Raw genomic sequence first — 14,551 nt, 5'->3', positions numbered from 1 at the left:
CTTTATCTTCACCGACATGTCATATTTCCTTCTTTACTGCGCCTACGGATGGTTATTGTTTAATCAACGCCCCGCTCTGCAATATTTAGGTTGTATGGCGGTGGTCTGTAAATAATCGAATCTACAGTGATGAGGACGAAATGGGTGTCGTCTACTTGCTGCCGAGGTGGTAGCTGTTTTTAACTTGTTTCATACAGTAGTATTTATTGAGAGAATGTGGTTTTAAACGGCTCTTAGCAATATTTCACCATTATGGACTTCATCCATTGAAGATTCAGGTAAGAATTGATCTTCAGAAACCCATGCCTGTCAAAGATGTGACAAACGGATGGACAGGCTCTCCTACTTGCTTCACATGCCATTGAATCTCAGTTGTGTAGGTCGATGGTTGTACCATCGATCAGTGGATTGTCTGGTGCACCCTCGGTTATGTACATATGGCTGCCATTTTTAGTTTTGTTGAATATTGTTGAGTGCAGCCAAAAACTATGTTCACTAAGTCAGAAACTGGCTTCTCATATCACTTAATCACCAGTGTATCTCATGTCCCAAATCATCGAGAACATCCTTTGGTTTGTCCCAGAAAGACTAGGGCGATTGATATGATAAAGCATATTTACACATATTCATGCACTAGTGCATGCTCAAGGCACTCGTATTTTTTCTCTCGATCACCGGATGTCAATCTCAACCAGCACATCGTATTATCAATCTCAACTCCCTGGGAAGTATACAACTCTTGCTGCCACTAGGCGCACCAAGTTTTATGGGGGCAGTCTCATCCTAACGAGGTACCCATTCACAGCTGGGTGGACTAGGACACATAGTGACAGTACTTTGTCAGATTTCACAGTATGTTGCTGCACCCGCAACTAGGTGTTTGCACATATTCATGTGGCCACCATCTGGTCATATACCAACAGATTGGTGGGCTCTTTTAAGTGCACAGGGTTGTGTACTGTACACTAGGGGGTTGTGACAACACTGAAAGAGTCTGCACACAAAGTTTGATTGAGGCTATCTAGAGGATTAAACACACAACTTACTCAGAGCACAATTATGATTATGTGAGAAAACTTTATTCATGTAAGGCTCAACACATCTACAGAACAGACTTAGCTTCTTGTATGCATATCTTCAGATGACGTTTGAAGATGCTGCTCTGAGAAACAATAAAGGTCCTGAATAGACAGTAGTTTTGAATATCAGATCATAGTACTACAGAATCTGTTCTCTGGGCATCAGCCACATGTGACTCTATAGTAATAATTCAGGAAAATACATCACTAACTATTGAAAACAAAATAACTGATCTTTATTATTTTCTTAGTTTTGTTTCAGCACAAAAATAAAATTAGTGCCAGTATGTATTTCTCTGTCAAATATTTCATTAACATATAACCATATTAACAAGTAGATAGGTAGGACATGTATCAGCGATATACAAGGAGACAATCACAAGACACATTCACACTCCACAACATGGATCAAAACTGGTATCCTGTTATCAAACACCTGATGCTAACATTCTTTGAGGCAAACATATGTATTTCAACTTTATATACAAACATCTTTCAATAACAGATGAAGATAGATCCTGCATTGGTCATAATGATGATTGTAGTGTATTGATGACTGATACTATGATGACTGATACTGTGATGACTGATACTGTGATGACTGTGATGCAATGATGGTGAAGGTACAAGAGACGTAATGATGACAATGACTGAGACAATGCCAGTGAGCGTGAACTCTTCAGTTCTCTTCTACATGTTCTAAGATCACCAGTTTATGTTTATCAGTATCTCTGTTACATGAATCTTTTGGTGAGATGAGCCTTAGAGGCTACAAGAGTTATCTCCCACTGATATATGAGGCCTTTAGTGAAGAGACTGTGACAGCACTTGTGCATTTGTCAAAAGGATGCCAAACTGGTTGAAAAAGGTGGACACTTCTGAGCATACATGTCTGTACTGAAGCCACTGGCAAGAGGGATCTCTTCCCGGCATACATGACAGGTGAAGGGCCCATTGTTCTACAATCACTTCTGAGTATACATGGCCGTACTGAAGGGCCCACTTGTCAACAGCGACCTCAGACTGGTTGAAGGTTCCAGATGAGCAGATGCAGAGATGGTTTGAGCTTTAGCTCCTGAAATAACAGAATGATCTTGTTGTATATGTAACAGCTCATATGGATCATATTTATTTGGCAACCAGTTGTATGTTTAACAAATATTTATGGTAAATGGAGTCATTTATGTGATGTTTACAATACACTTGTGGAGTAGATAAGATCCTCTTAAAGTTACCACAGATTTCAGAAACAGGACCCAGGCACAAGTTCTCCATACAGACGTTAGTGCTACACTTGTCTTGTTGAATTATGATAGCTCTGACTTCTAATCCTGGTCCAGTCTCGACTATTTTCAGACCGCCGCCATATAGCTGGAATATTGCTGAGTGTGGCGTAAAACTAAACTCACTCACTCACTCTAGTCCTGTGTGACACACATGGCATTATAAACCATCAGGACACAATGAATCACTATGATGAAGTCACAACCTACCTGAGGCTGCCACCAGTTTCCGCAGTGCCTCATAGTTGACCATTGGATCATTCTTACAGTGAATGATGTTGTCGATTACCTCCCCTTTGTTGACCTCGAACTTGTGCCACTTGTAGCCTGCACACTTCCTGGCCCCTGGCAGAGACTGTATTAGGTTCTGGACGATAGGGTGGGTCAACCCGAAGAAGTCCACCCCGCTAGTGGCTGTCGGGGTCAGTTCCACACCCCTGCAGCATGAAAAGACAAGGTTATGCAACATTGTCCTGGGTGTTTACTAATAGGGCTGACCACTTAAATAGGGCTGACCACATAATTAAATAAAAAAAACATTTGTTTTGGTGGTATATAGAACTGGAAAATGTCAAAACAACATAAAGTAACTACTGCAAATCCCCAAATTTTTGCGTCATGATATTTTTGCGAGTGGCGACCAACAGATGTTTTTGCGTCACAATATTTTTGCGACTTGCCTAATTCTCAGAAATAGTTTAGTTTGACAGTTTCCAAGCTCACTTGCATCTGAAAGTTTTATCTGAAGTAAATCCAATCACATATTAAAGTTTGCTGCTAATCTTGAACACCATTTAGTGGAGTACTTCCGCATGTATGCAATCAGTGATGTTTTCCTAAAAACAACACTTGCTGAATAGGCCATATAAGCTTAAAACAGTTCAAAGGGAATAAATTAAACGGAATGATTCTAATAAATTGGCACTGATTAAGGACCAGTCTAGTCAGTGTCGGCGAAGCTGTTGATCTCCAGATAAGTGTCATGAAAGCTATCCACGCCCACCTGATGGTCTTGGCCTTTCAAACAGTCTCCAAGAAATGTGTGTTTCGTGGTTGGCGCCATTGTTTGACATGTGACATGTGAGTACGAGTAATGCTAGTAATTTGTCATTCTTCGCGTTGTTGTCATTGCTTAATATATGTATTGTCTAGATCTATTGTTAATTTATATGAAGTGGTGAATAATAAAGCAAAGATAGGACAGGTTTAATTGCTGATTGTTCATTGCATTCTACCAGCAAATTGCGTCATGATATTTTTGCGAGCTTAAGTCATTCGCAATTTTTGCAAATATATCATGCTCGCAAAAATTTAATGATTTGCATTATCTAAAAACAACTACAAAATGAAAAGATGACACAATCAAGTCCCTGTTCTATCTGAAGTGATTTCCATCTCATATTTGGTATAAATGTGTGCACTGTGTTAACAGATTCCCTATCTGCAGTGTGTCTGTACACTTCAGTACATTTTAACCTGTGCAGTCATCTGTGCAGTCAGCAGTCCAAGTAAACTTTGTCTCAGTGTATTTGGTTACACTCCACCACTGAGTCTAACAAAACCTAGTAGAAGGTCGCGTCAGGTAACCTTTGAGGAACCAATGACCATCCAATCAAACGCGAGATGGTTAAATAGATTTAACCAATCAGACAATGGCTACTATTTAGGGATCGGTGGGACTTTCAAAATATTCAGGTCACTGACACAGATCTCTCCACAAACAAAAATCTGCATATAACACAATTATTTGACATGCAGTATATACGCTTTGGGGTTTCTGTTGACATGGTTACCATAAGCTAATATTTTCGCAAGATGACATCCTTGAATATTGTCAAAAACACCATTATCGGCGACTTTTTACTCACCGTTGTCATGGTTGTACATACACTGTGTGCATCACCCGGAAGCACACGTAATCTAAATAGCATTCGGAATTGTTCGGGTACGAGATAAAAAGTTCAAAAGGTATATGCGAATGTCCACTTTCGCGACTTGGTAAGCTGTGTTCTGATTGGTCGACCTCAAAGGTTACCTGACGCGACCTCCCATAAGGTTTTGTTAGACTCAGTGGTGGAGTGTAACGAAAAGTACTGAGACTAAGTTTACTTAGATTGGTGTAGCCTGGTCATTGAGTGAGTGAGTGAGTTTCATGTTACGCTGCTTCTAGCAACATTTCAGCAATATCCTGGTGGGGGACACTAGAAATGGGCGTGACACATTGTACCCATGTGGGTTATCAAACCCAGGTCTTCAACGTGGTGATGCAACCACGATGCAACCCCATAGCCTGGTCATTGAAAAAAGACATACTGTCACCCTCAACCTAAATGTAAATGTCATGAGAGGCGTGTCCCACTCACTTGGCCTTGACGATGGCTCGTTGTAGCATGCTGTGACACTCTGCTGGGGACTTGGCCTTCCAAACCTTGTCAGGGCAGTCGTCAGGGGCAATCTCAAACTAGTGCAAAGAGGAAGTGAGATGGGTTTAAAGACATCTGGAGCAATACACCACCATCATCATGAGGGAGCATCACAAGTGACTTATGACATTTAAGCAATATTCTAGCAATAACATGACATGGGAGACATCAGAAACAGGTCTGTGGTAGGTTTCTCACATCTGAGGCTTTACAAGATTTCACTATTAGGAAACAAGAAATGAGCTCCAGTATATTCCTAAACAGACCAAGATCTGGAAACTTTAATTTCCCCAAAAGTAATGATGAAATGAACTAATCTACATTCCCTAAAATTGCACAGTATAAACCATAAATCACAATATCTGCTACTGCTAGGCAAGCTAAAGCAGAATTAATTCTGGGGGTACTTGAACATGGCAAACAAGGACAAGTTGAACATCGACCTGACATTTGACTTGTATCAGCATGTATGAGTACCACCTACTGGGGCTTGCCATTGTGAGCGAAAAACCCCTGGTTGTCCACGGGCCAGGGTGTAGTGAGATGTGTGAAGTGTGAGTGTTTTATGAGCAAGGTGTGTTTGTTCATTGCCATGCACTGCCTACTTTTCATAAACATGTTCTCTGAGCCGGACCAACTTATCTTTGTTTGCCAGCAAAGGACAAGGTATGATAGAGGCCCTTATTGACTCACAACATGTCATGATTATCAAAATTTTACAACACGATAATTTTAGCATAAAAGGAGCTAAATTAATTGTTGAAGTTACCTCCAATTGCATTTTTATGTTTATAGTGTTGTTAGTTTTCCTCTTTAAAGACCTCAAAGTTAACATATTTTACAACATCTTCTAGAAACCTACATTTTCTGATTTTCAGAGTGATAGAAAAGTGTGAGCAAAAGCGTGACCCATCCCAATTTTTTCACCACATATGAAGCGAGTAAATTAGAATGTACACCTAAAAAATTGTGGTGGGTCACGCTTTTGCTCACATAAAAACTTTTAAAAAAGTACATTTTTTCGGTTTATGAAATTGCCCCATACAACATCTCAAAAAATAAACATTGACCTAAACTAACATCTTTAAAAACAATCTTTAAAAACAAAATATTTTGAATGGTTTTGTGCTCTAAAATACACATATCAAACATCGTTATTAAAATTTTCAATATCATATTAGGCACTCAACAAGGCAGATTTATGAGATGTAAACACTGGTGTTTGGTTGATGGTCTCTGCTAGAAAAGTAAGAAGATGTCTGAAGATTTTCAAAATATGATCAAGCAGTACTCTAAAAGTGAAAATCTTTGTTATTATGTACGAATTTGATCATAGTTTTACTATCATCTGTGTATCAGACACCTTTGAGTCACCTGTCACTGTCAAAATAACACTGTCATTCAACAGGATTGCCATGTATACATATAAACATATGCTTTTTCCAACATCAACTTATGTACCTTGATGTTTCCAATGACATATTAGATTTCATTTAACCAAAATGACTACACTTAACTGTATGAAAAGGATGTTTTAGCTAGAATAAGAACATTGTATCAAGGTCTAGCAGGTGATGAACACAAGCAGAGGTCAAGTCATACATAGTTGTAAAGTGTAATATATAAGCTTAAATTCACACTGGGAGGCAAAGGAATATGTAGCCTAATGGTTGCAATAGTGGACTGTTGGTTTCTTTTGTTATCAGACATGCAGGTTCAAATCCATGTAACTTTTCTTTCTTTTTTTCAAAGTTTGTTTATCAAGCCTACATTGTTTAACTAAACTGTTTCACATCAAATCCAAATATTGTAATTTTTTTCTTAAGTTTGGTAATCTATGTTACAACACTGGTGAAACAAGCTTTAATTAACATCATGTAAATCTTTTCTTAAGACACTGACCATTCACCTTTTCAAGTGGGTCTAGTGGCCCAAATATTTTGTTCCCAATATTTTAAATTCATATTTTATACATTTTGATCTACTTTAGGTTTATACACTTTTGAATACTGCAGTTCTTGAGAGTGAATCAGATACTGAGATTGATGACTGTGTGAATGAAGAGTAATAATGTATGTTTTACATCTTTAAAGTGGATAAGTTGTGAATAATTACTCTGTGAAGTCTTTTGAATACTGACTTTAACATGTGCATGGTGTTAATATGAACCTGCACTGACAATGAAATTTCACACGAAATGGGCCCCTTTGAGGTCAAGACCTGTGATTTTTAGTGCAAAATGGTTGGCTATTGTAATAACATATGATGATTGAGATGGTAACTGTATATTTGCTAAAACTGGTGGTAAATACTGACTCCACTTACTTGTTAGAATGAAGCTGTGCCCAAAATGTAGCTTCACCCAAAACAGGCCCCTGTAATTCTTAGTGCAACATGATTGTTATCATGCTTACATGTTGTAAAATTGACCCATGGATTACATTTGCAAAGATTGCTGTGAATAATGACACAATTTTGGGGACACAATTGGCAAGTAATTGAATTAACAATGTTTTGCAACCCTAATTGGGCCCCTTGAAGCTAAAACATTATTACTGACATTGACATGTTTTTCAGCATAACTAGCTGTCGTAAAACTGCTGTAATATGTATGTAAATAAAATAACAGTTGTAAATAAGCCATTATGGCACAATGATATTTCAGACTTGTTGTTATTTTTCATGGGAACTGATAAAACCCATTTGGGGCCCCTCTGCAGAAAAATTACACCTCAGAACATATAAAATATAGCATTTTTATGCAAAGCTAACTTGTCTCTAAACAAATAACATGTTTTCAGCCAATTTTGTTAGTGGGCCAAAAACCACCCTTATCATACCTTGTCCTTTGCAGTAATGCAATATACATGAAATAAATCTTTTCAGTTCCCATGAGGGACTTCTTACTGGCACCTCCTACATAATGAGGACCTGACATCCACCCTTGGAGTGGGTGGAGATAAATCCTGTTTAATCCAACCTCCTTCACCCTGCCAGTGTCACTCACCACTGGACTGGAGCCGGAGTCGGATATCTTGCATGTGTACAGACAGCGAACGTCAGTGTTTGTCATGTTACCGTAGACACGGGTGCTGCAGAAGCCGACGGGGAAGATAGCTTCAGCAGAGTGGAAACAGGAGCGATCTGGGTTCAGCTGAAAGTATGCATGGTGCAATTGTAATGCAGGCAAGAAGTCATACAAAAGGTAATTGCCAAACACAATGTGAAAGTCAAAAAATGATATTGTCATACACAATGTCAATCATTATCATTACACATACAATCATTGTAAACATAGTCAATGTCATACACAAATTAACTGTCATACACAAAGTATTGTCATACAGAAAATGATTGTGGTTGTGTCAGACACAAAGGTGTAGAGGCAAGAGGGTGCAGTTGTGTAAGGTGTTAAGGTAGTAAGCAGTTACCTCCCCTAGGCTGTGGACAGTCAAGTCCCCTAGAACGAGTGGGAAGACAGGGCGGCCGGTGGGGTCCAGGGGGATGAGGGGAATCGCTATCCTGCGATTGGCTCCTGCTGATTTACTCTTCTTCGGTTTTGGTTGCATAGACTCTGAAAACAGTGGGTACGTGAGTAACAGGTCCATTAAGGCACAACACCATTCTCTAGTCAAGAAGCAGTTAGTCTGGTCTGCCTCTTGTCAGACTAGTGATTCTATCTTAGTTAATACACCTCCCCTAACTTTACTATGAGCCATGAAGTGAAACTAAGACACAAGAATAGATACACTGTTCATCTGATCGGATATGAAAACAAGAGCATTTGCAGAACAAGTACCTTTCCAGTCAAGCAGTCAATTCGCCTACATAAAACCTCAGCTGAGATCAGCTACCTGAATGATAAGCCTTGGTGGAATGTTGACCCAGTTGGTGCACATGCTGCTGAGAGCTTGCAATTAGTTGAATATGACCTATGGCATATATGTTATAAATACAGACAAATCATAGCTATGATATTTTGACAATTTATTTCTGTGGATTAATAACATTATTTATGTTGGAAAATGAAAAAAAATGCAATACTTTAGTAAAGAAAATTAACAAATGAAATATGAACAGTTACTGGAAAATGCTCCTGGTCAGTCTACACAGACTTTGTGAGATGAGCACTATCAGGTATGTGGTGACTCACCAATAAGCTCTTTGCTGGCGGAACTCTTCTTCTTGTCTGTGGAGGTGGGCGGGGCCTTCTTCTTTGCTGACTTGGACTTGCTTGGGATGGGTGTGGCTGTTTCTTGCATCGTTGTCTCGGATGCTGGTGATGCCAACACAACTGGACTTTTTGTTGTCTTAACTGATGGTGTGGTCACTTCCTGCTTGACCGGAGGTGTTGGTGCCTCGCTCAGAGACTGATACTGCAGCAGCTTCCTCAGGAGGAACCTACATCAGTCATGTCCATCAGTGAAGTCAATATGCTAACAATTCTCATGTACACTGCATAATTTCCTGACCCTGACAATGTGCTACCCACACCCACAGGCTAAGGAAGACCTTCGTCAAATCCATATTTGGACACAACTTCAGACTGCAGACATATCTCATCTCCTTACTGTGACACAATCTCAGATATGAGACATATCTCATCTTAACTTGACACAATCTCATGCATGGGACATATCTCATCTAATTACCCTGACTCAATTTCAGACATGACACATATCTCACCTCCTTACCCTGACACAATCTTATATGAGAGATAACACACCTCCCCACCCTGACACAATCTCATGCATGAGACATGTCTCATCTCATTACCCTGACACAATCTCAGACATGACACATATCTAATCACAGACAGCAGACCTACCTTCTCTCCTCCTTGGACCGGGCCAGCTTCTCTTCTATGCGAATGACCTCGTCACACACAGACCCATTGATCTACATTGTCAGGAAAATATAAAAGCTTATCTAATAAATCTTCAATGTATACCATTTGGCCAAATGATTTATGAATTATTTTGGATTATATTTGCATACATTTATCATCAGTGATTATTGTAATATTCGTCAAATGTAAAGTTGAGTTGACTCTGACATGAAATGAGACAGATAACTTACAAACACGGTGTCTTTGATGAGTTTCTTGAGGCGTCGCCACTTCCGGTAGTAGTAATCCTGGGGGTGAGTCGCCCGGGCAGCTGAACTCCTCACACCAAACCTCCCAGCTAAATTCCTTGCAGGGCTTACCTTGGGGAAGCTGCTCAGTAAACTCTGGCCTGGCTGGACTCTGCAATCCAAAAAGTGATCTCTAGTGTCTCCTCTCTACTGTACAATGTATAGAGCCTACATGTGGTGTCACCCACTGTCATATTACTGGAATATTGCTGTAAGGGTTGTAAAACCCATCTCACTCACTCATTCAATCCTCTTTCCATTTAGTTGCTATATTGGTAACGTAAGTCAAACATATTCATATGGGGATAACCTGTATCTTGTAAACTAGAAATATTTTAACAACATTATAGAAGTAATCACAGGATTCAGACATTGATCCATAAAAGGTATCAAACTTGCATCTCTGCATGGGGCTACCCTTGAATGATTTAGCCACCGGTAGTGATTGGATAACAAGTGCAACTACTTCATATACAGAGTACAAGGAAATTCCTGAGCCCTAATTGGTCTTTAGTAACCCATGCTTGCAAGAGGTGAATAACAGGATCAGGTGGTCAGATTCGCTGACATGGTTGATATATACCATCATATCTCAACTGCTGATGCTTATGCTGTTAGTCACTGGATTATCTGGCCCAGGCTCAAAGGTTTGCACAGAATTATAATCACATGGGCATATTTGTTTAGCATTTTAGGCATATAGTGAGATCGACACCATTTGTGAGTTGTGAGAATATTTACTCTGTTTAAGTGCTGAATGAGTTATCTACCCTGTTGAATACTGAATGAGTTATCCACCATTTTGAATGTTGAATGACTTGCCTGCATCAGTGAGTACTAAGGAATGAGTCAACTACCCCAGTTAGAGCTAAATGAGTTACCTGCCCTGAAGAGAACTGAAGAGTTGCCTACCCTGCTGTGCTTTGTAGATGGAGCTGTTGGAGAGCGGCAGCATGACTTCCTGCTGCGGGTGGTGATGCAAGTTGGGAAACCAATGACATGCCTGACAGTGGATATGCAGTTGATCCCTGTAGAAACAGATCAGCATGTAAATCATATCACACCAGATACAGCAAGTACTTAAGTTATTCTTAAAAAACACTACATGATGTAAACTGTGGTCTGAATGACACTCAAATATTCACTCATAAGAGTCATTGAGACTCTTTAAGTCTTCTCTTATATCAGTCAGTTAAAAGGTATTTTAAGGCAGATTTATAAAGGAGTCTAAGCATAATGAGGAAATCAGGGTAAGCTTGTTGAAGACTTTTATCACTTTGGTGAAAACCATGAACACTGGATGGACAGTCTAAGTAAACTTTGTCTCAGTGTATTTCGTTACACTCCACCACTGAGTCTAACAAAACCTAGTAAAAAGTCACGTCAGGTAACCTTTGAGCAACCAATGACAGTCCAATCAAATGCGAGAAGGTTAAATAGATTTAACCAATCAGACAACGGCTACTATTTAAGGACTGGAGGGACTTTCAAAATATTCAGGTCACCGACACAGATCTCTCAACAAACAAAAATCAGCATATAACACAGTTATTTGACCTGCAGTATATACACTTTGGGGTTTCTGATGACATGGTTACCATTAGCTAATATTTCCGCAAGATAACGTCCTTGAATATTGTCAAAAACACTATTTTCAGTGACTGTTTACTCACCGTTGTCATGGCTGTATGTACGTGTGTGCATCACCCGGAAGCGATTGTACGCTAAATAGCTTTCGGAATCGTTCGGGTACGAACCTTTTCGAGATGAACAGTTCATAAGGGATGTGCAAATGTGCACTTTCGCGATTTGATAAGCTGTGCTCTGATTGGTCAATCTCAAAGGTTACCTAACGTGACCTCCCATAAGGTTTTGTTAGACTCAGTGGTGGAGTGTAACGAAAAGTACTGAGGATACGTTTACTTAGTCTGACTGGATGGATGAGGTCAAATAATCTCTCCTTGAAACCAACATATCCAGATGCTGCAAATTCAAGATATACAAGACTGGTATCCCTCAGCCTCTTAAACAGGTACAATGAAAAGGTCCGTTGCAAAACAAACCTAAAAATTAGCATGCAGATAAAACACTCTAGAAAGTGAAACAGTCAGGTCATTTCTGCCTTTCTTTTCTACAAGAAACCATCTACAAAACAGTTCTGCAAGATGAAATAAGCAATACTAATGAAAGTATTGATGTCTATGACCAACGGGAGATAACGACCTGCAAGCAAAGCTGATGAACTTTTCAAGCAAATACTGTTTGTATAGTCAAACAAAATATCATTTATGTAAAACAGTAAGTTATTTAAGATTTCTGTACTAGCTTATACACAGTGATCAGTGTTGAAAATCTCTTGTCATGTCTTGTACTGTAATGGTTTGAGGGTCCTTGGATGCTAACAAATCCTGAAAACCAACCTTAAGTTAGTCGCTGCTTAATGTGAAAGCTGTTTGATTACTGGACAAAAGACTGATTTCTTGTAATAAAGATTATTTTCTCATAATACTGTCTGCATATGATAATGGAACAGGGATTTGGTGTCCACACTGACTGCTCAGTCTGCATTTAAAGCAAATCTTCAGTTAATTTATGTTGTAAAAAAACTCATCCCTTGATGATAGAACTGAGAAGAGAGAGCATAATACATGTTATGAAGGTATTCCTCATCCAAAGTTACTAGTGTTTCTCAGGTCCATCAAATAAGAAGGTTATTTATGCATACAAACATACTCCATCTGAGGTGAGGCAGAAAAGTTGCATTCATGAAAATGTAGTATATTGGACAAATTGGATTGCAATTGATGGTTTTACATCTCTCTCCTGTAACAAACTAGTGCCACCTACCGGCATGTTTGGGATATGCTGGGCCTGTGTGGGTGAAGAGAAGGGGAGACCACTCTGTGCAGTGTTTTGACTTTTTCCGTCTGCTTCAGGACTCAGCAGTCCTGATCTCTGGAGACCACGAATGTTCATGGACTCTGTCACTGGGATGATGGGATATCCTTCCTACAACTTAACAGCATTTGCAAACTGATTGTCATTCTAACTGCAGGAACAGGGGAATAAATTTTCAGTTGTATCACACAATAATGTACCAGTCCACACAATTCATTTAGTTCAAAAACACATCAAGTGCACATCTATATTGCTTTGGACAACTGCTGTCTTGCCTTAAAGGCCAGGACTAATGTATCATTGATCAATTTGCTGTAATGTTTCCATTCTTTTTCTGTAGCATAAACTCAGGTAAATATTTTATCACAATGGTTTGAAGAAAGCTTTCTTGGTGAATGAGTTGATGATGACTGTGTTCAAGTATGTTACCTCTGAAATCAGTATAACACGCTACCTGAGGTTAACGCCTAACTTGATGGACATCTTATATCCAAGTAAGTAATTGACAACAACATATTTTGAATATTTTAGCTTGGAAGCGTATCCTAGTCTCAGTTTTACAATTATCACTGGTCATGGATGGAATATTTCCAGGAAACATTCATGTCATGATGAAAAGGACCCAACTAGTTACCGGATAGAGGGCACTTTACTGGGTGCAGTCCTTGTGGCTTGGTGCGGAGCAATTATCATGATACTGTGTTCCAGTGCTGTCTCGCTGTATCGCGGTAATTGTTCCATCTCCATTCACTGCCCATCTCCCATTATTAGGGGAAGGATGTAGGGTTAGGTACCCTTTACAATACTTACAAAGCTGACGCATCTTTAGAGTCAAACAACCTTTTTCGATCCTTAGAGGGTTAGTGGTTAGGGTATAGCATCTTTTCAGATCTTTAGGGTTAGGGTACATTTCCGATCCTTAGGGTCAGAGGTTTAGACTTTACCTTTGGGCAGTGTAATCCAATTTGAAAAAACATTTTGCCAGTCCAGGAAACGATGGTGAAAAAAACAATTGAATAGGATTGGGAAGGGTGAGGTACTGTGAAGCGGAAGTGTTTTTGTTTTTTTTCTCACACTTTTGCCTTACTTCTGTGCTTATGACCCGTTTAATGAGCATTCAGCAACTGCGATGGCGCTCATGGTCCTGAGGTAGTTACCTTACTGAAAGTGCACTTGGAGAACTAATAAATCTAAATGATAAATATATTTTGTAAACCATTTCTCTTTTAGTCTTTATGGTTTGTTAACGCGTAATGCTTTGGTCTCAAAAGCCGTTGCATTGTGTATATGTGAATGGTTGTGTTTCTAAGTACCACCATTTTAATCTTATTTGTTAAAGAGGGATCCGAGCATTTAAATCGAATCAGGTCGTAGGCGAACAGGGAGTAGCAACTGTTACACCATCAACCTTTTGTGAATCACAATCCGAGAGCCGCGTCAAAGCGCATTTGGTAGTGGTACTTGCCAATCCTCCCCTCTCCCTAGCCAGTCTTGTCAGTTGCAGCGATGCAACTATTGTTTTCAAATCATAAACACTACTATTTATTGTCTTGAACACTTTTTTCTGTCTTACCCTTTCACGCTCTGCTGACACTCAAAGTTTTGATCTATTGGCCTGTAGAGTAGCCTCCCTTACATCTTTGTGTAAAGGTGTAGATTGGAATAAACCGAACAATAATCATTCTTTTTCAGAACAAAACTTGCAAAGTTACTGGTTGATACCACAAATTAC

The 14,551-nt window shown here is 39.4% G+C and overlaps 1 protein-coding gene across 1 annotated transcript; it reads right to left on the bottom strand.

The window, feature by feature from the left end:
• Positions 1–1,057: 1,057 nt before the first annotated feature.
• LOC137287217 (transforming growth factor beta regulator 1-like) lies at positions 1,058–14,465 on the bottom strand. Its single transcript, XM_067819407.1, has 11 exons — positions 14,393–14,465; positions 12,769–12,936; positions 10,834–10,949; positions 9,865–10,033; positions 9,614–9,684; positions 8,939–9,186; positions 8,217–8,359; positions 7,793–7,939; positions 4,726–4,823; positions 2,573–2,799; positions 1,058–2,154 (listed from the first exon to the last, which is right to left on the bottom strand). The coding sequence occupies exons 2-11, from the start codon at positions 12,895–12,897 to the stop codon at positions 2,045–2,047; spliced, it is 1,458 nt and encodes a 485-aa protein (XP_067675508.1). The 5' UTR covers positions 12,898–12,936; positions 14,393–14,465; the 3' UTR covers positions 1,058–2,044.
• Positions 14,466–14,551: the final 86 nt, after the last annotated feature.

The sequence above is a fragment of the Haliotis asinina genome, chromosome 1 (assembly GCF_037392515.1).
Source record: "Haliotis asinina isolate JCU_RB_2024 chromosome 1, JCU_Hal_asi_v2, whole genome shotgun sequence".
NCBI lineage: Eukaryota > Metazoa > Mollusca > Gastropoda > Lepetellida > Haliotidae > Haliotis > Haliotis asinina.
This window is presented reverse-complemented; position numbering and strand designations above follow the sequence as displayed.

What these genes read in the sequence shown, in the direction of transcription:
- LOC137287217 (XM_067819407.1), bottom strand. Translation starts at nt 12,897, where the DNA reads ATGAACATTCGTGGTCTCCAGAGATCAGGACTGCTGAGTCCTGAAGCA. An exon ending in CGGTCCAAGGAGGAGAGAAG is followed by an intron (nt 9,187 to 9,613) that starts GTAGGTCTGCTG and finishes TGACTGATGTAG; the next exon opens with GTTCCTCCTGAGGAAGCTGC. An exon ending in ACTCCGGCTCCAGTCCAGTG is followed by an intron (nt 4,824 to 7,792) that starts GTGAGTGACACT and finishes TCTTTGCACTAG; the next exon opens with TTTGAGATTGCCCCTGACGA.